This window comes from Bombina bombina, chromosome 6, assembly GCF_027579735.1.
Source record: "Bombina bombina isolate aBomBom1 chromosome 6, aBomBom1.pri, whole genome shotgun sequence".
NCBI classification, from domain to species: domain Eukaryota; kingdom Metazoa; phylum Chordata; class Amphibia; order Anura; family Bombinatoridae; genus Bombina; species Bombina bombina.
In genome coordinates, this window is record NC_069504.1 from 866,066,387 (window position 1) to 866,092,523 (window position 26,137).

The following is a 26,137-nucleotide window of genomic DNA, read 5'->3' on the forward strand; positions in this document are numbered from 1 at the left end:
TTGAATAAAATATCAGCTAAGTCTAAACATTTTTAAAACAGCTTGTTTGCTGCATTTATTTTTCAACAGCCAAACTCCACCAACCACTTCCCTTATCTGGGAAAGCCAATCTTGGCTTGAGTCTTCAGACAATATGGCTAGCCAGGGTTACATTGCTAGTATAATATGCATTGTTTTGCAGTGGTTATCAGTTAAATGCAAATAGGGGAAAATATGTAGCAGGGTTTGCCATAAGTAATTAGCAGGGTGCATTTTAAGTTCTGAGAATTAGAAAATCCACAATTTCTAAGCTAAATTACATTAAAGGGAACAAAATATATAATGAATGCATATTGCAAAGTGGTTTTATTAAAATGAACTAAACTTTTTATATTAAAATATCAAGGTGTTTACTGCCCCTTTAATTAGGTGAGATGAGTATACAGGCATGTGATTATCTGCTCCAGGTGAAAAGGATCTACAAGTTGGGGGAGGGTATAAAGGCTTTTTCTATGCAGTATCCCATGGTGATTTTCATGCTGTAGTCAGAATGGGTTTGTGGTGGAAACTGAGCTGGCTGTGCCTGGTGTTTGTGGTAGCTAAAATAACATGCCAGATGAATGTCCCTGCTCGTAACTGGAGACAAGGAGAGTCTTCATGGCGCAGCAATTTTGCTCAGCCTGGGATTGGAGTTGCTCAGAGTTTAGACAGGGGATATTCTCAGATGACTGGTCAATCTAGACAGCTGCCCCAGCATCAGGCTATCAGTGTGCAGTGTCAGGAGAACAACATGGTGGTCACTGTACTGAAGGATCTGTATGGGACTGGAAAGCTGGTGAAGGCCTCAGACCTTACTCTAGGATCCCAGCTCTGTGGGCCCAGTTTCCAAAGAGAAGACAGTGTTGTATTCCAGAATGGGCTGCAGGAGTGTGGAATCCAGTTACAGGTACATAAGTCTATTTTGTCCCCCTTTGACTGCATAATATTTAAGGGGTTGCAATAAAAATGTGTGTTCCATACATATTGAGTAGGTGTAAGGTGTGTTTTTGTTTTGTTTTCTTAATACATCCCTTAACAAGCTGTCTTAAAGGGACCAGGGATAGGCACAAAGCTGTGGTGGACATTCTCAAAAGTAGAGGACACCAAAGCACACTTGACATTAAGAACATTATTTTAAAGTGCTTGGTGGTGTTATACTAGTGTAGATACATCTGACCCTATAGTCAGCCCTTGTCTGGCTATATGCATGTGCCAGTGTCACTACTGTGTCTTTGTATAGTGCTGGGTGTTATTATGCAGATACACATCCAGTATTTCACTCCAGGCTTTATTAATTCCTTATCACCCAATATCTTAACTTAATGCTAACTTTATTATATATATATATATATATATATATATATATATATATATATATATATATATATATATATATATATATATATATTTCAGAAAACATACTAAGGTTGTGACGGACACCCTTGCCTTTCCCTGAAAGGGACACTAAATATAATTTCTCATAATTGTGCAGGTTTTTGTGTTTTGGATGTATTTTTGTACAAAAAAAAATCTCTCAATTTAACCCAAACTGAGAATTACATTTGACCCTGCAGTGTTATGTTTATTTTAGTGATTAAATGATTGTTGCAGGAGTTAAAAATTGTCATGGCCTGTTCAGAATAAACATTATTATGAAAAAATGTTTAAAGAGGAATATTCTGTGTTAGCACACCTTACAAAAAGTTTATATACACATCTTTGGGAGTGCTGTCAATATGACAGTAATTACACACACAAAAAGGTATTGGTGCACAACTTTTTTTTTTTTTTTTTTTTTTTTTTTTTTTTTTTTTTTTTTTTTTTTTTACTGCTGCAAACAAGGGACAACTTTTTTTCTTTTTAAATAAAATTTGGATCTTAGTCACACAATATGGCCATATTTTGCTTAGCCAGTCACCACTTACAAGATGCCCCAATATAGACTGGTCCTAACACTACAGTCCTTTGCCTCAGAGGGCTGAATCATTCCTGCTTTTACTCTTTATAATAGAATGAGACTCCCTGGCTTAATATTCACTACTCTATTACACTGTCATGAGCACACCTGAGCTTGGGTGGGGTGCTTTAACTAATGGGAGATGGTCAGTCTCCCTGATTATGCTTTAATACAAATACATAATTTGGTTTAGCACACCTTACAAAAAGTTTATATACAAATCTTTTGGAGTGCTTCCAATATGACCCAGTAATTACACAAAAAGGTATTGGCGCACATAAATTTTCAAAAGCACAACCTATATTTTTTGAACTGCTGCAAACATCAAGGGACACCCTGTGTCTGTCTTGATGCCATAAGTTATCTGTCTTCTAAGTTTGCCTTGTTCCCTTTTTGATTGTAGATGACACAAGACTTTGTAATCTACAGAGTAGAGTTGATCTACAACCCTACTCCATTAGGTAATGCTCAGATTCTCAGGACCAATGGTGCAGTGACATTAATCCAGTGCTATTATCCAAGGTAAGTGATGCAAGCAGATATCCATTTTCAGTTGCACTCTGATTATTGAGGTAATGTAACTGAAACAATTCAGCAAAATCTTTCTCTGCTTGGTATTTAAATTTTCCTTTTTTATATGGGATACTATGTTTTTCTCTAATTTTAGACATGGTAATGTAAGCAGTGATGCCATTAAACCAACATGGGTACCCTTTATCTCAACTATATCTGTGGAAGAAACACTAGTCTTCTCTTTACAACTCATGAATGGTAAGTGATATTAACCTACCTAAAGTAAAAGTCTGATCTGTGTAATATTTCTATGCTCTTGCTTCAGATGACTGGAGTGCTCCAAGAACATCTATGGCCTTCCAGCTGGGTGATGTCTTCCATATCGAAGCCTCTGTGGATATTGTCAATCATGTGCCTATGATGGTATTTGTTGATAGATGTGTGGCCACATTATCTCCAGATACTAACTCTAATCCCCGTTATGACATAATGGACTTGAATGGGTATGTTGCTTAATCTGCAATAAAAATGGTCTATTAACTGGAGCATGTTAGACTGATTACATTCTCAATGACAGGTGTCTGCTGGATGGAAAGCAAGAAGATTCCTCTTCAGCATTTAGACCTCAAAGACCCCAGCCAAACAAGATCCAATTTGCAGTTGATGCTTTCAGGTTTACTGGGACAGATGTCTCCACGGTAAGTTATAGTTATACTTAAAGGTACATTTAACTCAAAATGTAATCTTCATATAATGGTTTTTATTGGAAATAGAACATTACAATATACATTCATTGTCTATCTTAATTTTGCTGTAAACTGCATTTTTAACTCTGGATGAAGCTAAAACAAACTCAATGTTTGCTAGTATTACACTCTCCAGTCAACATTTTATTATCCATGTGGCAACAATATCCTAGCTTGTTTTTGTCCCATTAAACAACGTTTAGTTCTAGAGAATAGAAATGATTTTGTCACCATTTAAAAAAAAAAACAAAAAAAAAACCTACTACAAATAGCTGAGCAGAATAAGTAATGTTTGTAGATGTTGGGGGGGATAAAAAAGTCCATAGTTACAAACTATACAAATTTAATATACTTGCAAAAAAGCTCCAGTTGAGCTTAAATTAATCCCATTAAGTGACCCATTTAACACAAACAATCCTATTCCTGAAATCTGTATTTAGCAAGTAATGTATCTAAACAATTTTTAAATGTATCTTATACTTGTACTTACCACCTCAGTTAATGCGTTCCACAATTTGATTGCCCTTACAGTGAACAAACATTTCCGCTGCAGGAGATTAAATCTCCTTTCCTTCAGCCTTAACTTGTTACCTCTTGTCACAATTTGTTTTGGAATAAACGGCTTCTGCCATCTCTCTATATGGGACTTCAAGAATATATTTCTATTCTAGTAATCATGTTACCTCAATCTTCTTTTTTTTTTTTTTTTTTTTTTTTTTTTTTTGTATCTCCTTGTAAAAGTTCATCCTGACCTTACACAACTTTGCATCATTTACAAAAATAGCTATTCTCCGTCACTTAATTGATACATTGCCACATGAGATTAATGTACAAAAACTCCTTTGCAAAATTAAAGTATCACATCAACTGTTTACCCTTTATCTATTTTTACTTTCTTCCTCATAGAATCTAATTAGATTAGTTTGACATGATAGATATCTCTCATAAAACCATGCTGACTTGAAGGGATTATATTGATGTAAATGAGATGAGTTCAAGTATATTCCCCACTATAGATGGCAAACTGGTCGATAGCTTCCTGGATCAGCCCTTTCCTTTTAAAAAGTGGCACCACATCAGCTTTCTGCCAGTCTTGGCGTTACTATGCCTGAGGATAATGAGTCTTTTTAAAAAAAAAAAAAAAAAAATAGGTTTGTCTATCAGTGCTAAATTCCAATAAAACCATTGGGTGTATTCCTTCTGGACCTAGAGATTAATTTCCCTTAATCATATAAACATTTTCCCTGATATCCTCTAGCAACAACCCACTTAAAGGTATGGGCTTGTATGTTCTAGTTTCAAAATATGTCTCATTGGTTCCTTTTGTGTATACTAAACTAAAGAACTGGTTTTGTACCTTGGCCTTCTCCCTATCACTATTAGACAATATAGGTACATTTAAAATGTCTGAAGGGTAGCATGATTGTCTTAGATTTTATTTTTGCCACTTAGTTACTTCAAACCCTAGAGGGTGTTTTTTTTTGTGTTTTTTTTTGTTTTGTTTTTTTCTTGTAATTGTTTGGATTTCTTTCCCCAATTGTGGCTATTTAGATTGCATTTTTGCATGCTTTGTTACATTCCTTGTATATTGTGTTGTGTCTCTATTTTCTTAGCAAAAATGTAGGTCAATTTTTTTTAATTTTTTTTTTTTAAATTTAGCCACATAAGCTTGGATTTATTTTAATTTTTATAACCATGTGGTATGTTGTGTAATTATATAAAAATATTATTGGAGAAAACTGTCCCAATTTATGTTAAACAATTTCCTTAAATCATTGAATTTTGCTTTTTCAAAATGAAGTCTTAGTTGATCCTTTAACACTGTTAAAAAAAAAAAAAAAAGTGATTTTAAATGTGACCATGTTATGATCACTGTTGCACACAAGTTATTTGACTTCTGTTATCTGTATCATTTTGACAGCACTAAATCCAATATAGCTTTATTTGTAGTTGGCTCCTCTATTAATTGTGACAAGAGGTTATCACTGAACATTTAAACAATCTCCCTTAGCTGTATTACTAGTTTCATTGGCCCAGTTTGGTCTGGTTAGGTAAAATCTCCCATAATTACATTAGTAGTCAATAACAGTGCTGTAAATATGGAAGGCTGAGTACCCTCCATGCCAAAAATGTTGGGGCTTGTAGCATGTTTGATAAATGTGTTATAAATTTATATATTTTTTTTTGCCCACTCTCTCAACCCACAGGGTCTCTACATTATCACCTATATCATACATTTTGTCCGGACTGTTATCTGATGGACACTTGTCCGACAGACATTTGTCCGGCAGATAATCCGAAAGACATTTATCCTGGCTGCTGAGTGGGAAAGAGGCTTAAATCACTGTTTTAGCTAAAACATTTTTAATAGTGGACTGGGTATAAAAAAATTAAACTTGATGACTTAATATTTATGTTCGTGTTAATAACATTTTTAATAAGATTGCCCTCTATTGGAATATTTGAGAATCAAGAAAAGACCATTAAATAAAAATGTGTGTAAAATACATTGTGAGGGTAGGAACCCATGGATAGGTTCCCAGAGGCAGTTGCGGCGCTTGAGTTACTGATTATAACAAAACTTTGGATCATATGTGCACTCGGCCGAATGTCTCTTGATTTAAGTAAATGTTATGTGCTATTGACTTTAAACAGTGAATACTCAAGATTAGACACTTTATTCTAACATTTTCTTTATACTGTTTATTTCATAATAGTTTTTTTTTAATAAGTTTTTATTGGTGAAAAAGATACACAACAATTATGCTCAGCAAAATAGATAACAGATTGCATTCAAACAGTCAAGGGTTAATTGACATACAAAGAGAATCATGTTGCCTAACTCAATGAACAGGTCTATAATGAAATCATTCATCCGCTGTGTATTCGCACGTTTCAGGAGTTATGTATTGGTTTGTCATAGAGAAAATCTCGTTTCTTTTTTTGGGAATTTTAGGTATCGTATGGCCATTTACGCCATACACATTGAGCCTGACAGTTAAGGGAGGTAAAGTATAAAACCTATAGAGTATGTATGCTTGAGAGTAAAACTGGAAGGGGTCGACACCTTCCTCTCTTTACAGGGAGGGGGGGGAGGTATTGGGGGGAAGTAGTGGTATCAGAAAGTGGAGGGGGGGAAGGGGCAGAGCAGTGAGGGGCACCCCAGGTCTGACATAGTGGGGCGCTTCCTCTAGGGGGGGGGCAGAGAACGTAGTCACAGGGAGGTCGCTAGGTTTCAGGAGACAGGGGAGATCATGTAGTTGGCTTTAGGTAAGTCTCCCAAGGTACCCAGATTAGGGAAAAGACGTCTGACTGTTTCCTAGTCCGGAAGACATAGTCTTCCATTGATTTAACGTACTGCAGGTAGTCAACAACTGCCTGCCATCTTGGGGGCTGTTGTTTCTTCCAATTCCTGGCGATTAACATCTTGACTGATGTCAGTATGTAGACTAACAGATATCTCTTGTGCCTCGGCAGTTTTTTAACTCCCAAATGTAACAGGGCTAGGCCTGGAGTGTCCGGGGTCAGGAGTTCTAGTACCTTGCAGACCTCACAGGTTTTCGACCAAAGAGGTCTGAGTTTGCTACATGACCACCATACATGGAGCGGGGTACCTGTCTCTCCACACCCTCTCCAACATAAGGGTGAATGCACGGGGTACAGGGTCCGAAGTTTGGACGGCACTAAGTGCCATCTGGAGATAATCTTGAAGTAGCATTGCGTCCTTCCCCTCCTTGGGTATAGTCAAGATACTAGCTTCCAAGAATTTGGGGAGGAAAGCTCCCTCTTCTCTAACCTCATCAAAAAGATGGAGCATGATATGAGACAGCACGTGGGTAAAGGTACGATAAAAGAGGCTTGTGAACCCATCTGGACCTGGAGCCTTGTGGGGCTTCAAGGTCAATATAGCTGTTTTGATTTCCTCCAAAGTGAATGGGGCAGTTAAATCCTATGCTAAGTCTTCTGTTGGAGGGAAGGTTTAACTTTGCCAAGAACTGCTGTGCAGCTATTCTGCAGGCTCTGGTTCCCGAGGAGTTGTTATCAAGATTATATAAGGAAGCATAGTAGTCGGCAAACGCCTTCCCTATACTTCTTGGCGAGTGGACTACGCCTGTCGCCGTAGAAATCATGGGGATTCTGGCCTGAACCGCACGATCTGAGCTTACGGGCCAACAGCCTGTCAGCCTTGATCCCCTTGTAAAAATACACCTGTCTGAGTCGAAGTAGGGTTGCCTGGACTCGTAGTTGCTCTCTTGGCAATTTCCTCCCTTATAGCACCAACTTGGTTGCCCATAGTGGGGGTGGGAGAATACTTGTTAGCCAGTTCCGCATAGAGCTTAGCAAGGGAAACCTTGTTTTTAGCTTTTAATAATGCGCTTTTTTTTTTAATAAAACGGCCCCTAAGGTAGGCTTTGAGTGCAGCCCACAGGATTCCCTGGGTCGTGTCACCCTTGTCATATTGTCTCCACTAGCTGGGGGATTTCCCCCTCTGTTAAAAGATGGTCAGGGAGCTTCCAAGAGGGCCTGGAGTCTGGGGGGCGCAAGATGGAGCACCCAGCACTGACAAGGTCGTGGTCCGACCAGGGGCATGGTCTAATTCGTGGGGCATAAAATTGATCCAAGGTCCAGGAATCGCACAAGAGGTAGTCGATTCTGGAGTAGGAGTTATGGGGTTTGCAAAAATGGGTGTAGTCTCTTTCTGTCGGTGCAAGACAGCGCCAGATGTCATATAGGCCATGTTGGTACATAAGTTTGTGCAGTGCATTTGACTGGGTGTTAAGGTTTCGGTCAGGGGGGCAAGCTTTTGGAGTTTTTTTTTATCTAAGGCAGGATCCCAGACCGAATTGAGGTCGCCCCCTATCAGTAGGTGTCCCCTCTTAACTTCTCCCAGTCTCCCTAGAAACTGTCTCAGAAAAGGGATCTGTTTAGCGTTTGGGGCTTAGATAGAGACTAGGGTGTAAAGGATTCCATTTAGTGTGCAGATTAAGATAAAATATCTACCCTCCGGGTCACGATCTACATATTCCACACTGCAACAGATATCTGTGAATCAAAATTGCTACCCCTCTCTTTCTCTGAGAAGGAAGCGGTTTTGCATATGGGGTAGTGTATTGGGCTGCGAAATGGCTTGGATTTGGAGTCCCAATGGGTCTCCTGGAGGAACACTATCTAATTTGTGAGCGTTGAGATAATTAGATAGAAGGCTACGTTTAGTGGGGGAGTTTAAGCCCTGGACATTAAGAGTAGCTATAGTTGTGGGTGCCATTGGGTTAGAAGACTTTGTCACTAGTTGAGTAAACCTAGCGTAAGTGGGGAGTTCCTCTGTGGGGGCAAGGAGGGGGGGGGCAAAGGAGGGAGAGGTAAATCTGTCTGCTCTCGAGTAAGTATTTGGGGTTGTTAAAAACTGTCAGGATATTTATCGATGTGTATACTACACTATCGCTATGAGTGCTCTTACCAGAAAATGTAAGAGATCACAACTATCAAGGTGGGGGGGAGGCCAGCATGTAGAGCCTGGCCCCAGTCAGTCATTCTGTGGCATGTGTCAGGTGGCCCTTAAGAGGAAGGTTCTCCAGTCAGGATCCTGTGTATCATTTCGCATATGGTGTGCGGTAGGTCGTACATGACAAATACACAGCCTAACATGAACAAAACATTAACGCGTCTCAGCAAGGGTGAACATAGCATAAGTAATTGAGCATTGTCATAAACTATTAGATATCAACTGGAACAGACAATAGTATTAGCAAAAATATTAAATAGACTATTCTTATAGTACAGCTCTCTACTAAAGAGTATTCACTGGCAACCAACATTAGTAATATGGTAACTATTCCCACGGTATAGACTTTGGGACATTTCGACGGAACATTGTCTGGAAGTGTTGTAACATAGCTACCCGAGGAAGGATTTGTACAGTCAAGGTGAATCCCTACATCTAGGAAACTGGCGGAGTAGCCGCCCTTATAGCTAACTGTGGTGGCTAATCTATTCTACAAATATAAACACACATTCCACAACAATGCTTGAACGTATTAACACTTATGTATCCCTCTGTGATGATAAGAGAACAAATATTAAAAGGGGAGGGGGAGTAGTATAGGGGGAACCTCAGAACAGTAGGGACTGAAAACATCCATGCTAGGTCCTTTTAGGAAACGGTAACAAAGCAAATCCCAAAAGGTACACCTGGTACCCTAAGGGAGAGCAGGGGGCCTCATTACCCAATGGTTAGCATGGGGTGTTGAGAGAGAAGTCATGTTGTGTCTGGAACCGTTGTCGCACTGCCAGGGGGCGCATGCTTTTCAGCGTACTGTGGTGGTTTCTTCTGAGGGTTTCCCACTCTTTGAGGGAGAGGCCGCCACTCTGGGGCCGAGGCCCTCAATCCCCTGTTTGGATCCTTAGGTATCTGAGTCAGGCGGATCTGGCGGTAAAAGGTCCCATTTTTGCATGAGTTCTCTAGCCTGTTGTGGTGAGGAGACTGTGTATTGAGGGCCTTCTTTGGTGATATGCAACTTGACGGGAACCCCCAACGTTATTTGATGGCTTTATCTCTCATCAGTCTGGTAAAGGGTTGGTAATGGCGCCGCAACTGCAGGGTGTGTGAGGTACAGGTCTACCAAGATCTCTCACTAGAGTATTGGCCCGGAAGGGTTCTGCCCCCCGCTAGAGCTCGGAGGAGTTTGTCTCTGAAGGTGTAATAGTGTAAGCGGACTATAACATCCCGAGGCTTATCACCTTCACTGGATCTGGGTCTCAGTGCTATGTGCGCCCGATCCATCAACATCTCTTGACCTTCTTCTGGGCCCAATATCGCAGCAAACATCTCTCGGAGGTATTTTTCTAGATCCTGTGGGGAGACTGTCTCAGGGATACCTTTCACCCGGATATTATTGCGCCGGGTGCGGTCTTCTAGGTCTGCCAATTTGACTTAAAGATCCGTAATTTGCTCAGCTAAGCATTGAGAGTACCCTAGAAGGTTGGAATGGTCTATCATCAGATCCTCCTGTTTGCGCTCTGTGCGCTCACCTATGGAGGCTGTCGCGCTTTAGGTCCGCGTGGCTCTTTTCAAATTTCTTAGTCATGATGCGAGGCCAGGAGTGCTGTGATAGAGTCCATAAGGTTGTTATTGACCTCCTTTTCAGCACGCAGTGACCGTCCCACAGCCTGGGTCAAAGTAGACTCACCGGTGGCCTCAGCTGAGCTACTAGCATCTGAAAGTTCTTCATCTGAGGCAGCTCGAGATCTGGAGTGGGGGTTGCTGAAATGATCCACCACTGTACACTTAGGGGTATTCAAGGGTTTCTGTTTCCTTTTGAATGTTTGAGGCATTTTGTTGACCTGCATGGGTTTTCAGTGAAAATTGCGGGCACGTGACAACACTATAATCAGCTGTTCTCTGGCTGACTGGGGCCTTGGCATATAAAAGTAACCTACATATCTTTAGAGTACATCTCGGTAAGGAGAAATGGTTAAACTTAGGATAGCTGGGTGAGCTATCTCCTGGCCACCAGGGCCCCCTCTCGACTCAGGGATAGGGGATACGACTCTAAGGAAGGGGAAGTGACCAGCCTAGACAGGCTAGGCCGGAAATGGTGAGTCTTGAGGGGTCACAGTCTCAAAGAAACAGTAACAAGGCAACTGCAATAAGTAAGGCAACAGTGGTGGGAGCCTGTCAGAAAATAAAGGTGGTTAGACTGACAATGGTGATGCAGTTATAATGGGCCCCCTAAGAGCACACTGGGTATGTTAGGTTGACAAGAGTATTTATATAAACTCTTTGTGGAATACCTGACTAGGGCTGTCAGCGCTGTTGAGGGGAAGCAATTGTTAGACAAGAAACAAGTAGAAAATAAACATCACACTACACTTCGTGCCTAGTGCTCGAAGACAATAACGCTGACGCAGCAGCTTCAGTAAAGACAATTGACTGTTATTAAATTGAGCTATGCATACACCTCAAGCAAAAAGGATTGTCTCTGTTAATCTCTCCAGCAGAGTAGAGGTTTAGACCTGGAGCCTTTAATATAAAGTAGCACTGCGAAGAGGCCCCAGATCAGCACTTAAATAATGTAACTTTTCAGATAGTCCCCAGTAGAGACAATTGTGCCAACTTTTTGCAAAATTTTATTGTAGGCCTTGTAGTTGGGCATCCAGTGCACCCTGCGAGAGAGTGTCCCCCCCAACAGACCCTGCCGTGGGTAGGTGCTGCAAGGGCTGACAAGCCCGCCAATGTGTTAGGTAGGTGAATTCCCCCTGTTTCAGGGAAGATGGGTTTAGTCCTTGTTATAGTACCCCTAGGAAGGGGAGAGGGTATGAGCAAATAGTCCAGCAATCTCAGTGACTTGGGGGTTCACCTATATGTGTCTGTATTGGACAAAGGGCCCGTAGAGTATTCTTTAAATGTGCTCCTTATAATATTTGTCCCCCGCAGGACTTAGAGCAATGAAGCAGGGTGTTATGTGTGAAAATTGGGAGAGGGACACAGTCTAGCTCTAACAAAAGTTTTTCAAATGCCCCCAACACTGCAGCATAGAAAAGTACTTATCAATTTTGCTAAGTGGCCAGCACGGGTCTTGTGGAAAACACCGGTGCCCGGAGTGTTAGAAGTGCTAGAGAAACTGAGAAAGTCTTACCCGGTCTGCAGGAGAGAATGCTGCGGCAGGGATTCAAGCCAGTGTCAGAAGCAGGGTCAGTGGAAATCACCTCTCCGAATTGTCGTTGCTCCTGAACTTGCGGAAAGACAGAGGGCCCCAAGGCCCAAAATGGCGGATGTTCGCGCCTTTTCTCTTGAAGTGCGCAGCGGTGGATATCGGCAAAAATAAGTCTCCTGATCCACAAGAGACGACTGATTCGACCGGGTTCCCGGGACCGGGCACTGTGCAGGGAGTGGTGAAAGGTAAGCGAGCCTCCTGTTGCGATCACCCCGCCAGAATCCTGGAGGTCTCTGGCTACACCGGAATAGATTGCTTCTCAGGGACAGCAGGAATCGGCTGTGTTGCGCTCCGGAGCGGATCCCCGGCCCTCCAGAGCGTGGATGATTGGCGGTTACTGGTAGCAGGTGAGGGTCGTCGGTCTGTGGTATTTAGGCACTGCGGAGCCCCAGCCCTCCGGAGCAACAACAGCCATGGGAAGGAGTAGCTCACCACCTCTGGAATAGCAGTAGGATCAGGCAGGCTCTATAGAGAGGTCTGTGCTTGCTTTGGTGTTGAGTAGGTGGCCCGGGGCAGATCACTATCTCTCCTTGGAAAGTTTGGGGTTAGTCTGGTCTTTCTGCTGCTTCAGGCGGCCCCGCTCCCGGCACCACAGTTAGTCTTCTCTCAGGTGTCTTTGAAGTAGGTGTTGCAGGTATGGCGGGTCCCCCCGCAGAGGAACCACATTTACTTTCAGTAACACCAGCTAAATAAACTTTAAAACTATAAATTAGCACCTAACTTGGCTGAATTCGTTAGTTTAATTCAGGAGCTCAGCACCCATGCGACTAGTCCTCTCAGTAGCTAGCTCCGCCCCTTCATAATATTTTTTTTTCTCAGTTCAACTCCAGAATCTTTTCAATTAACTCCCATTCTGCTTGTTCCTTATTTTTTTAAACTAGTCTGTAAATGCTTGGGTGGGTTACAGACATTCGTTGGTCAAATGCTCTGTGCCATCCTTCTAGAGAGTTGTTTGTTCTAGGTAACCCTAGTTTTGTTCTTTCAAAAGTGTTCCACATTGTAATATCAAACACAATTTATGCTTACCTGATAAATTTATTTCTCTTGTGGTGTATACAGTCCACGGATCATCCATTACTTGTGGGATATTCTCATTCCCAACAGTAAGTTGCAAGAGGACACCCACAGCAGAGCTGTTATATTGCTCCTCCCCTAACTGCCATATCCAGTCATTCGGCCGAAAACAGGCAGAGAAAGGAGAATCCATAGGGTGCAGTGGTGACTGTAGTTTAAATGAAAAAATTACCTGCCTTAAAATGACAGGGCAGGCCATGGACTGGATACACCACAAGAGAAATAAATTTATCAGGTAAGCATAAGTTGTGTTTTCTCTTGTAAGGTGTATCCAGTCCACGGATCATCCATTACTTGTGGGATACCAAAGCTAAAGTACACGGATGAAGGGAGGGACAAGGCAGGTACTTAAACGGAAGGTACCACTGCCTGTAAAACCTTTCTCCCAAAAATGGCCTCTGAAGAAGCAAAAGTATCAAATTTGTAGAATTTTGAAAGTATGAAGCGAAGACCAAGTCGCTGCCTTGCAAATCTGTTCAACAGAAGCCTCATTTTTAAAGGCCCAAGTGGAAGCCACAGCTCTAGTAGAATGAGCTGTAATCTTTTCAGGAGGCTGCTGTCCAGCAGTCTCATAGGCTAAGTGGATTATGCTTCTTAGCCAAAAAGAAAGAGGTAGCCGAAGCCTTTTGACCTCTCCTCTGTCCAGAGTAGACAACAAAGATGTTTGACAAATCTTTTGTAGCTTGTAAGTAAAACTTTAAAGCATGAACCATGTCCAGATTGTGTAATAGACATTCCTTCTTTGAAGTATTAGGACACAAGGATGGAACAACAATCTCTTGATTGATATTCTTGTTAGATACCACCTTAGGTAAAAACCCAGGTTTGGTATGCAGGACTACCTTATCCGTATGGAAAATCAGATAAGGAGAATCACATTGTAAGGCAGATAATTCGGAGACTCTACGAGCCGAGGAAATGGCTACCAAAAAAAACTTTCCAAGATAAGTTTGATATCTATGAAATGAAGAGGTTCAAATGGAACTCCTTGAAGAACCTTAAGAACCAAATTTAAGCTCCATGGTGGAGCAACAGGTTTAAACACAGGCTTGATTCTAACTAAAGCCTGATAAAATGCCTGAACATCTGCCAGACGCTTGTGCAAAAGAATACAGGGCAGAAATCTGTCCCTTTAAGGAACTAGCCGACAATCCTTTTTCCAAACCTTCTTGAAGAAAGGATAATATCCTGGGAATCCTGACCTTACTCCATGAGTAACCCTTGGATTCACAACAAAGATATTTACGCCATATCTTATGGTAAATTTTCCTGGTGACAGGCTTTCGTGCCTGTATTAAGGTATCAATGACTGACTCGGAGAATCCACGCTTTGATAAAATCAAGCGTTTAATCTCCAGGCAGTCAGTATCAGAGAATTTAGATTTGGATGGTTGAAAGGACCCTGAAGTAGGTCCTGTCTCAGCGGCAGAGTTCATGGCGGAAAGGATGACATGTCCACTAGATCTGCATACCAGGTCCTGCGTGGCCACGCAGGCGCTATCAGAATCACTGATGCTCTCTCCTGCTTGATCTTGGCAATCAGTAGAGGGAACGGTGGAAACACATAAGCCAGGTTGAAAGACCAAGGCGCTGCTAGAGAGGACCTGGATCCGTAACAAGGAAGCTTGGCGTTCTGGCAAGACGCCATGAGATCCAGTTCTGGTTTTCCCCAACAATGAATCAATTATGCAAACACCTCCGGATAGAGTTCCCACTCCCCCGGATGAAAAGTCTGACGACTTAGAAAATCCGCCTCCCAGTTCTCTACACCTGGGATATGGATAGCTAATAGGTGGCAAGAGTGAGTCTCTGCCCAGTGAATTATCTTTGAGACTTCTAACATCGCTAGGGAACTTCTTGTTCCCCCTTGATGGTTGATGTAAGCCACAGTCATGATGTTGTCCGACTGAAATCTGATGTACCTCAGAGTTGCTAACTGAGGCAAAGCCTGAAGAGCATTGAATATTGCTCTCAGTTCCAGAATATTTATTGGAAGGAGTGTCTCCTGAGTCCACGATCCCTGAGCCTTCAGGGAGTTCCAGACTGCACCCCAACCTAGAAGGCTGGCATCTGTTACAATTGTCCAATCTGGCCTGCGAAAGGTCATACCTTTTAGGACAGATGGACCAGAGAAGAGAATCCCTGGTCTCTTGATCCAGATTTAGTAGAGGGGACAAATCTGTGTAATCCCTGTTCCACTGACTGTGCATGCATAGTTGCAGCGGTCTGATATGTAGGCGTGCAATCGGCACTATGTCCATTGCCGCTACCATTAAGCCGATTACTTCCATGCACTGAGCCACTGAAGGGCGCGGAATGGAATGAAGCACACGGCAGGAATTTAGAAGCTTTGATAACCTGGACTCCGTCAGGTAAATTTTCATTTCTACAGAATCTCAGTCCCTAGGAAGGAAACTCTTGTGAGTGGGGATAGAACTCTTTTCCTCGTTCACTTTCCACCCATGCGATCTCAGAAATGCCAGTACTACGTCCGTATGAGACTTGGCAATTTGGAAGTTTGACGCCTGTATCAGGATGTCTAAATAAGGGGCCACTGCTATGCCCCGCGGCCTTAGGACCACCAGAAGCGACCCCAGAACCTTCATGAAGATTCTTGGGGCTGTAGCTAATCCAAAGGGAAGAGCTACAAACTGGTAATGCCTGTCTAGAAAGGCAAACCTGAGAAACTATCTTTGTGTATCGGAATGTGAAGATAAGCATCCTTTAAATCCACTGTAGTCATATATTGACCCTCCTTGATCATAGGTAGGATGGTGCGAATAGTTTCCATTTTGAATGATGGAACTCTGAGGAATTTGTTTAAGATCTTTAGATCCAAAATTGGTCTGAAGGTTCCCTCCTTTTTTTTTTTTTTTTTTTTTTTTTTTTGGGAACCACAAACAGATTTGAGTAAAAACCCTGTCCCTGTCCCTCCTTTGGAACTGGATGGATCACTCCCATAACTAGGAGGTCTCGTACAGTGTAAGAATGCCTCTCTTTACCTGGTTTGCAGATAATTGTGAAAGGTGAAATCTCCCTTTTGGGGGGGAAGCTTTGAAGTCCAGAAGATATCCCTGGGATATAATTTCCAACACCCAGGGATCCTGGACATCTCTTGCCCATGCCTGGGCGAAGAGTGAAAGTCTGCCCCCTACTAGATCCGTTACCGGATAGGGGGCCGTTCCTTCATGCTGTCTTAGAGGCAGCAGCAGGCTTTTTTGCCTGCTTACCTTTGTTCCAGGTCTGATTTGGCCTACAGACAGCCTTGGACTGAGCAAAAGTTCCCTCTTGTTTTGCATTAGAGGAAGTTGATGCCACACTTGCCTTGAAGTTTCGAAAGGCACGAAAATTAGACTGTTTGGCCCTTGATTTGGACCTGTCCTGAGGAAGGGCATGACCTTTTCCTCCAGTGATATCAGCAATAATCTCCTTCAAACCAGGCCCAAATAGGGTCTGCCCCTTGAAGAGGGAATGTTAAGTAGCTTAGATTTTGAAGTCCCATCAGCTGACCATGATTAAAGTCATAGCGCCCTGCACGCCTGTATAGCAAAACCAGAATTCTTAGGGGGGCGGAGCCAACTGCCGAAGTGATCAGTCGCACATAGCATGAGCTCCTGATTGCCTTTTATGAAAATGACATTTGCCTGAAAATCATACGATTCTACAACCTTTGTTGATAGCTCAGAGAACACTGATGCCTATTCAGTACCGGTATACATGACGGGTGTTTACATGACAAGACCCTGAAGACTAATTTACACAACATGCAACAGAGGCGAGAAGCGCCATCTTGGCTTATAGATGCTTTCTTCCTAACCCTCCTGTAACAACGTTATCAGCTGACCACCTAGAGTATAATGGAGAGTCTAAATAGATGGGAATCTGAAGTGCAACAACTCCTAGATGACCATTTCAGAGACTTAAAAAGAGATTTGGAGCTTGTCTTAAAAAGAGATTTGGAGCTGTATATATTCCCTACCTGACCAGACATCGATTGCGAAATCACCAAGTCCGGCTGTATACCCTCCTTTACGGAACGTAGCACCAGACACTATTGGGGAACTAAATACCAAGCAGAGGGATGCAGCTGCAGGATGGTACAAGCAGGACTCTACGGAAACTACTGACAGCCTAAACACGCAGCTACTAGATGTTGATGACTCAGAGGCTGGTATGTTACCTATACTATGGATCCCAGGCACGCATTTACCTACCCCAAACGCTGCCCAAAACAAAGAGCGGCTGTGGTCCGGGAGCAGGATCGGAGCCACTCACGGACACGGAGGACCAGTTCAGCAGAAGTCCCAGCCCGCCGGACCCCTAACAGTAAACGAGCTCAGCGGAAGAGAGTTAGGAGGAATGCTCGCTACGATGCCGGAGCCGACGGCGGGATAACATGGAGGCCCTATATAAGAGGGCATTGGCTGAGGCCTCTATTTTCATAGGATGGATCCAAGGGCACAATCAGATTATCTCCTGGCAAGTCCCAGTTATGCTTCTGACACGAACTGGTTTTGATTCTTTTAAGACACCGTTTCTTATCTCTTTTATTGGGACAGTGAGTGGCCAAAAATTTTGTTATAGATCATCCCTGTGTCTCGTGTGAGACTTAAAGTACATCAGGCTAACTTTATTGAGTATTAGTTCAGCCCATAATGACTTAAATGCAGATCATATGCAGCGCTATAGGACACATGGACAAATTTGTAGCTTATGGAGTAAGATAAACACATTCGTCCTCGGACCCCGCTCAGACACTTGAGTTAGTTCACATCTAGTTAATAGAGCTGAGTCATAAACAATCCTGGCTGCTATCTATGTTATTATGTGCTTGTACTTATCTGCAGCTATTAATCCATATAGCTCCCTATAATATTAGTTAATGTACGAATGAATGCTAGTTCTAATATGTCTGAAGCTGTCTACAACTGTTATATTGCATTAACTGTTTAATGATAACCTATGCTTTTCCTCTTAATACACTAATGTACATATTGGATAATTCTACTTGTTACATCTAAATAGGGGCAATACCTAATGGATCTATGGTATGCAGTCCCCACATTTTTGCATAGAAGTCCCTCTCTTGTATAGCCCCAGGTAATAAGACTGCAGTCCTTTCTGTTCTGCAATCTCTAAATAGACAGCACACTGTGCTGTAATAGAGGATGTTACATTTCACACTATACGGTTAAGTTATCTACTAGACCCTGGATTTGGTATGACTTATTACTTGAATTTATGCATATCCTCCTAAGACACTTATTCCCATTATAGCTATGACCTATGGGTTTATCACCCCATCTGTTATTTTTTTTAATACCAGACTTGGGTATTGCACCAGTTTCATAGGAGGTAAGTGTGTTCCCAATAAAACCCCAGGGCTTCATAACCCAACTATATATTGTACTACATATTTAAACAGAAGTTATTCCCTTCAGTACACATTCCCCCTTAAGGTAATATTTGAGGCTAGATGAAGTAAAAAATTTTGTGGATAATAACTATTAACTTGCTCCTCTTTATACCTGAAAGAGTCAATATATCTCAGATTGGACGGTTTAAATCGTCCTTCCTTTATGTACTTGTAATAAAAATTTAGATTTAGGTAATAGCTAACTCCGCAGCTTATTCAGCCTGCACAATTAATATTATTGTTATGAATAGACACTCTTGCAGTTAATATTATACACCATTATGTGTTAGTGCTTGTTAACCTTGCTCAATGTACATCTCTCTACGATCAGTAGGTTTATATTTTGTACGCTCACCTTTGTAACCGAGGGGACTAGCATATAATACAGTTTCTATAGGTTTTATGTTAAATACGCGAAGCAATGTCTACTTGCAGAATGGTTATATTAGTTAAGCAGAGGCTCCCAAGTGGCAGGTATTTGCCACATGTTCACATGACTAATAATTCATAGCTGGGTAACTAGATATCTTAGCCCATTTACTTTACTACATTACCAAGATTAATAGGCCCCCCCAAGTCTCCTACTATACTTCTATATTTCTATGGCTCCGCCCTCCACTCTCTCCCTAATATACATAGCGGTGCTTATCCGCTGAATATCCCCCTTCCCCCATTTATTATGCACGTGTTCATGCTCCTTTTGAAGCTTTTTAAAAAAAAAAAAAAAAAAAAACTAGTTTTCTAGACATCAGTTATCTATTATTTCCTATGCTCTAGGTCCATTGGGCCTAAAACAAAGCTCCTCATAGGCAAGCTATGCATGATATACTTTGAAGTTCCTTGCGAGCTAGACTCCTGACCATCAGATAACTATTTTTCATATTTTGTTCCCATAGGGCCTGAATCTTTGTTCCTAACAGGTCAGTCACATGTGATTATATTATTGAAAAATCGAGGTTTCATTAGCCTTTCACCAAGCTATTGTATGATTTCCGAAATTTTTCGGGTAACTATGTTTGTATTTTGTTCCTTTTACAAAATGGTGTATTATGTTTTATATATGTTCTACGCAAAAACCTCAATAAATTATTTAAAAAAAAAAAAACAGAATTCTTAGCCGTTTAGTCAAATGAACAATGGCATCAGAAACAAAAGAATTGGCTATCTTAAGTGCTCTAAGCTTGCCAAGTATGTAATCCAATGGAGTCGCTACATGTAAAGCTTCTTCCAGAGACTCAAAACAGAACGCCGCAGTGACAGGAGCAATGCATGCAAGGGGCTGTAGGATAAAACATTGTTGAATAAACATTTTCTTAAGGTAACCTAATTTTTTTTTTTATCCATTGGGTCTAAAAAAGCACAACTGTCCTCGACAGGGATAGTAGTAGTATGTTTTGCTAGAGTAGAAACTGCTCCCTCCACCTTAGGAACTGTCTGCCATAAGTCTCGTGTGGTGGCGTCTATTGGAAACATTTCTCTAAAAATAGGAGGGGAAGAGAACGGCACACCTGGTCTATCCCATTCCTTAATTTCTGTAAACCTTTTAGGTATTGGAAAAACATCAGTACACACCAGCACTGCATAGTATTTATCCAGTCTACACAATTTCTCTGGCACTGCAATTGTATCAGTCATTCAGAGCAGCTAAAACCTCCCTAAGCAACACGCGGAGGTGTTCAAGCTCAAATTTAAATGTAGAAATATCAGAATCGGGCATCTTTCCAGTCAGAAACATCACCCACAGACTGAAGCTCTGCTTCCTCAGCTTCTGCATATTGTGAGGCAGTATCAGACATGGTTCTTAAAGCGTCAGTATGCTCTGCATTTCGTCTAACCCCAGAGCTATCTCACTTACCTCTAAATTCAGGTAGTCTGGCTAATACCGCTCACAGTGTATTATCCATGACTGCCGCCATGTCTTGTAAAGTAAACGCTATGGGCGCCCTAGATGTACTTGGCGCCATTTGAGCGTGAGTCCCTTGAGCGGGAGTCAAAGGATCTGACACGTGGGGAGAGTTAGTCGGCATAACTTCCCCCTCGTCAGATTCCTCTGATAAATTTTTTAAAGACAAAATATGATCTTAAAGTGAAATCAGTACATTTGGTACACATTCTAAGAGGGGGTTCCACCATGGCTTTTAAACATAATGAACAAGGAGTTTCCTCTGTCAGAGATGTTTGTACAGACTAGCAAGCTTGGAAAACACTTTAAATCAAGTTAACAAGAAAATATAAAAAACGGTACTGTGCCTTTAAGAGAAACAAATTTTGTCAATTTGAAAAACAGTGAAAAAAGGCAGTAAATCTAAATTTTTACAGTGTATGTAATAAGCTAAAAGCATTGCACCCACTTGCAAATGGATGATTAACCCCTTAGTTCAAAAACGGATAAAAAAAAGACGTTTTTTAACATTCACAACAAACTGCCACAGCTCTGCTGTGGCCCTACCTTCCCCAATAAATGACTTTGGAAAGCCTTTGAGCCCTTTAGAGATGTCTAGCATTCAGGGGACTAATGAGGGAAGCTGGATGTCTGTCTGTAATTTTAACTGCGCTAAAATAGGACCCTCCCACTCATACTACAACAGTGGAAAGCCTCAGGAAACTGTTTCTAGGCAAAATTTAAGCCAGCCATGTGGAAAAAAACTAGGCCCCAATAAAGTTTTATCACCAAAGCACATAAAAACGATTAAACATGCCAGCAAACGTTTTATATTGCAATTTAATAAGGGTATTACCCCTGAGAGTAAGCATGATACCAGTCGCTATTAAATCACTGTATTCAGGCTTAACTTACATTAATCCGGTATCGCAGCATTTTCTAGCATTTTCCATTTCTAGAAAAAATTGTAACTGCACATACCTCAAAGCAGAGTAACCTGCACGCCATTCTCTCCTCAGACATGTGAGAACAGCAATGGATCTTAGTTACAACAACCTGCTAAGATCATAGAAAACTTCTTCTTTTTACTGCCTGGGATAAAATAGTACAACTCCGGTACCATTTAAAATAACAAACTTTTGATTGAAGATAAAACTATTTCACCACTCTCTCTTACTACCTCCATGCATGTTGAGAGTTGCAAGAGAATGACTGGATATGGCAGTTAGGGGAGGAGCTATATAGCAGCTCTGCTGTGGGTGTCCTCTTGCAACTTCCTGTTGGGAATGAGAATATCCCACAAGTAATGGATGATCCATGGACTGGATACACCTTACAAGAGAAAGTAGGTTTTCTTCTTGTACCTTGTTGTTGTTCGCCAATCAAGGTTTTTTTTAAAAATTTCAAAATTCAATCAATAGAACAGTAACATTTTATCTGAAGTCATTAAATGTTTCAACTAAATCTTCCACTGGCGCTAATGCTTCTAAGCATTTTATGATCAGCATTTTTATTTCATTATACCATATTTTTAAGACCAAAGATTGTATTTTTCTCCGCAGGCATTGGGGGGGGGGAGCATCTAAATTGTATTTTGTAAAAATATCAAGCCATTTATTGCTGCTCTTATAAAAGAAAAATCCAATTACTGTAGATTTTAAAATACTAAAAATATCATTAATCCTATAAATATTTTTTTTTCAGTATACTAATGGTATGATTATCTTTTATTAAAACATGTATTGTATACAACTAAAAACCTAAAGGAGCTGAGTCAAATGTTCCATCACAGAGCCAGTTTTTTTGCTTTTTTTTAGACAGATTAAATTTTCACTTTCGTGCATGATGAAATCTTCTCCTGGTTTTTCTTAATTCATTTAAAATGTTTCCATTTGGTGTTCGCTGTCGACGTACCATTTTGGCAAGAGTTTATTTTTCTTAGGTAGTACTCCTGCTTCAAGGGGGAAATTAGATGTGCAATTTTGTATTATGCTTGAGGTTACTTCCTCTGAAAACAATTGAAAAAAGAAAAACTTGCTAAAAATTCCGAGATACATTTCTTTCTGCATCAGGTGGATGTGAATGATTTGATGCGTCTTTTTTTCAATTATATCAATGGCTTTTAGCCTTCCTCCACAAACATTATTTTTTTTGTCTACAATGTATGCATAACCTTCATGTAACATATTTATTTTCTTCCTCCTTTACACGTCTTTATGAACTCCTATGTTTTTTTTTTTATTTATTTGATATGGTTTTTTAAATTTAAGTGTTTGTTACCTCAGTATTGCACAATATATATTTAAATTCTCTGCTTTTTTTTTTTTTTTTTTTTTTTGACAATTGTGTGATTGTGTTTGGCGTGCAGTCGGAAGCAGTGTATCTCGGACATATGTCTGACAGACGCTTCAGCATTCTGTCTGTTGGCATTTTATCAGAGCACTATCATAAATATCTTATTGAATGTTTAAGTTCAGGCATAATATGCATGCAAATTCAGAATAGGTTCTAATCTACCTTTCATCTATTGTCCATGCACAAACTTTGCCTGTTGAATCACCATATACAGGGTTGTGATTGGAAAGGGTTTATTTTTGTTTTGGGGAAACTGGGATAGATAAGATAGCATTTAAATAGTCTTGGGAACAAGACTCCCATATGCTTCAAGATAGACCTACACTTGACAATTTATATTCCATGACAATTTTAAAGTGTAGAAATGAAACCTGTTTTATGAGGACCTTCTTTCTCAGATCTACATAACCTGTAACCTAAGAGCTGTTCCAGTCACCCAGATACCAGATCCTATGAATAAAGCCTGCTCCTTTAGCAAAATCACCAACACGTGAGTAGATGTGAGGGGGCAGTTATGAAGTGAATTGTATATTTTCTTTGTATGGGGGGAGGGTGGTTTTCTATAGTCCATATTTTGAATTGTTTAACTGTGTACAGACCTTTTAGTATATAAACTTAATATACTGTAGCTTCTAAAGTGGTTTCATCTTAAGACTTTGTACCTATAGTTGGTCCCCTCTGGAAGGCACCAGTGACATCTGTATCTGTTGTGAAACTGGAAATTGTGCAGTCTCTGCTGGTCAGAGTAGGCGGATGGGGCCACAATATGCTGGAAGAAGACATTGGAAGAGAGGAACTAGACTTGGTAAGTCTAATAAAGCAACATTGCAGAATTATAACCTGCTATAGAAAGTGAGTCATTAGCTAGATCTGTTATGCAGAATCAAGACTCCTGAAAGTTTAGTGTTGGGAAAAAAATTAGTTATGTTTTTTATTTTCTCCTGACACCCCCCCCTACCTTTGCAACCAACAAAATAATATTTTTGTGTTCACTACTTTAGAACAAATTAATCAAATCAGGCTAATCTCTTATAAAGCAATAACATTCCATTTGTTCAAGGTGTGTGTGTGTATCCTACCAGGAGGGGCAAAGTTTCCCAAACCTCAAATGCCTATAAATACACCCCTCACCACACCCACAATTCAGTTTTACAAACTTTGCCTCCTATGGAGGTGGTGAAGTAAGTTTTTGTGCTAAGATTTCTACGTTGACATGCACGTCTCAGAATTTTGAAGCACGATTCCTCTCAGAGTATAGCAAATGTCAGAGGGATGTTATGGGAGTATCACCTATTGAATGCAATGGTCTTCCTAACGGGATCTATTTCATAGGTTCTCTGTTATCGGTCGTAGAGATTCATCTCCTACCTCCCTTTTCAGATCGACAATATACTCTCCTATACCATTACCTCTACTGATAACAGTTTCAGTACTGGTTTGGCTATCTGCTATATGTGGATGAGTGTCTTTCGGTAATTATGTTTTTATTACTTAAGACACCTCAGCTATGGTTTGGCACTTTTTGCATTAATATTAAGTTCTAAATATATGTATTGTACTTATATTTGCCATGAGTCAGGTTCATGTATTTCCTTTTGCAGACTGTCAGTTTGACTACATTTTTCTTGCAAATTGCGGGCAGGATTAGGCCCGCGGGTGCGCCAAATGCTAGACTTTATTGCGTCATTCTTGGTGCAAGAATTTGTTGGCGTGAAAGTACGTCCGTTGACGCAAGTTCGTCATTTTTGGCGTCGCAGTTGACGCAGAGTTCCTTACACAGGGTTGCGTCATTAGTGATGCGAGTGTCATTTCCAGATGTTGGCGCCAAAAAAAAAAGTTATGTTGTGCGTCATACTTGGCGCCAAATTTTTTTCAGTAATTTAATACCCCATTGCTATTTGCCTCTTGCCTTTTTCTATGTCAGAGGGCTATGCTATTTGCATGTTTTCCCATTCCTGAAACTGTCGTATAAGGAAATTGACAAATTTTGCTTTATATATGTTATATTTTGCAAGATGTCTCAATCTGATCCTGCCTCAGAAGTATCTGTTGGAACTTTGCTGCCTGATGTCGGTTCTACTAAAGCTAAGTGCATTACATTTCCGAATGTCATTTGTATTGGTTATCATGATAAACTTTTAAAGACAGATGTGTCCATCAGTAAATAGTACATTGCCTGTTCCTTCAACTTTTAATGTACATGTTATACCTATGAAATTAAAAGAATTTGTTACTGATTCTATTCAGAAGGCTTTGTCTGCTATTCTGCCTTCTCATAATGTTGATGAAATTTCAAAGACCTTTATATTAATTAGAAGTTTTTTAAAATGACAGACAACATACTGAATTATCCTCCTCTGAGGATCTCTCTGATTCAGAAGATCCTTCCTCAGATATTGACACTAACAAATCTACTTATTTATTTAAAATGAAGTATTTTCGTTCTTTGTTAAAGAAGTCTTAATAATTTTGGATATCATGGAAACTAGTCCTCTTGATATTAGAACTAGTAAATTCTGTTTTTAAAACCTCCTGTGGTTACTCCAGAGGTTTTTTTCCTGATGCTATTTCTGATATGATTTCTAAGGAATGGAATAAGCCGGGTACTTTTATTCCTCCTTCAAGGTTTAAAAATTGTATCCTTTTACCAGCAATTTCTATAGCGTTTTGGGGAAAGAGCCTCAAAGTTGATGGGGCTATTTCTACTCTTGCTGAACGTACCTCTATTCCTATGGAAGATAGTACTTAAGTTCCTTTAGATAGGAAACTTGAATCTTATCTAAGGAAAGCTTATTTATATTCAGGTTGTCTCAGGCCTGCAATTTCTTTGGCTGATGTTGCAGCTGCATCAACATTTTTGTTGGAGAATTAGTGCAACAAGAATTGGATTCTGATTTATCTAGCATTGTTCATTTACTGCAACATACTAATCAGTTCTGATGCCATTTTTTGTTATCAAGATTGATGTTGGATCTATGTCTTTAGCTATTTTTTTTTAGCTACAAGAGTTTTGAGGCTTAAATCTTGAAATGCTGATATGACTTTAAGTCTAGATTGCTATCTTTCTTTCCAAGGTAATAAGAGACCCAAGGGTAAATATAAAGCTTCTAATCATTTTCATTTTTGTCAAATAAGGAACAAAAACCTAATCCTTCCCTATGGAATAGGTTTCCAATTGGAAACCTTCATTAAATGGAATAAATCCAACCTATTTAAGAAACCAAAAGCCAGCCCCTAAGTCTGCATGAAGGTGCGACTCTCATTCCAGCTCAGCTGGTAGGGGGCAGATTAAGTTTTTTTTTTTTTTTTTTTTTTTTTTTTTTTTTTTCAAGGATGTTTGGATAAATTCTGTCCAAAATCAATGGTTTCAGAGTATTGTATCTCAGGGGTATTGAATAGGATTCTGAGTAAGTTCTGTGAGAAGATTTATTTATTTTTTCTCACAAATCCCAGCAAATCCAG

The 26,137-nt window shown here is 40.5% G+C and overlaps 1 protein-coding gene across 1 annotated transcript in view; it reads left to right on the forward strand.

The window, feature by feature from the left end:
* Positions 1 to 748: 748 nt before the first annotated feature.
* LOC128664714 (zona pellucida sperm-binding protein 3-like) overlaps positions 749 to 26,137 on the forward strand; it is a 31,854-nt gene continuing 6,465 nt past the window's right edge. Inside the window, exons 1-7 of the mRNA XM_053719522.1 lie at positions 749 to 925; positions 2,379 to 2,497; positions 2,643 to 2,746; positions 2,814 to 2,991; positions 3,066 to 3,186; positions 23,074 to 23,165; positions 23,344 to 23,480. Of these exons, the coding sequence (XP_053575497.1) occupies positions 770 to 925; positions 2,379 to 2,497; positions 2,643 to 2,746; positions 2,814 to 2,991; positions 3,066 to 3,186; positions 23,074 to 23,165; positions 23,344 to 23,480 (907 nt within the window). The 5' untranslated portion in view covers positions 749 to 769. The remainder of the gene's footprint in view (positions 926 to 2,378; positions 2,498 to 2,642; positions 2,747 to 2,813; positions 2,992 to 3,065; positions 3,187 to 23,073; positions 23,166 to 23,343; positions 23,481 to 26,137) is intronic.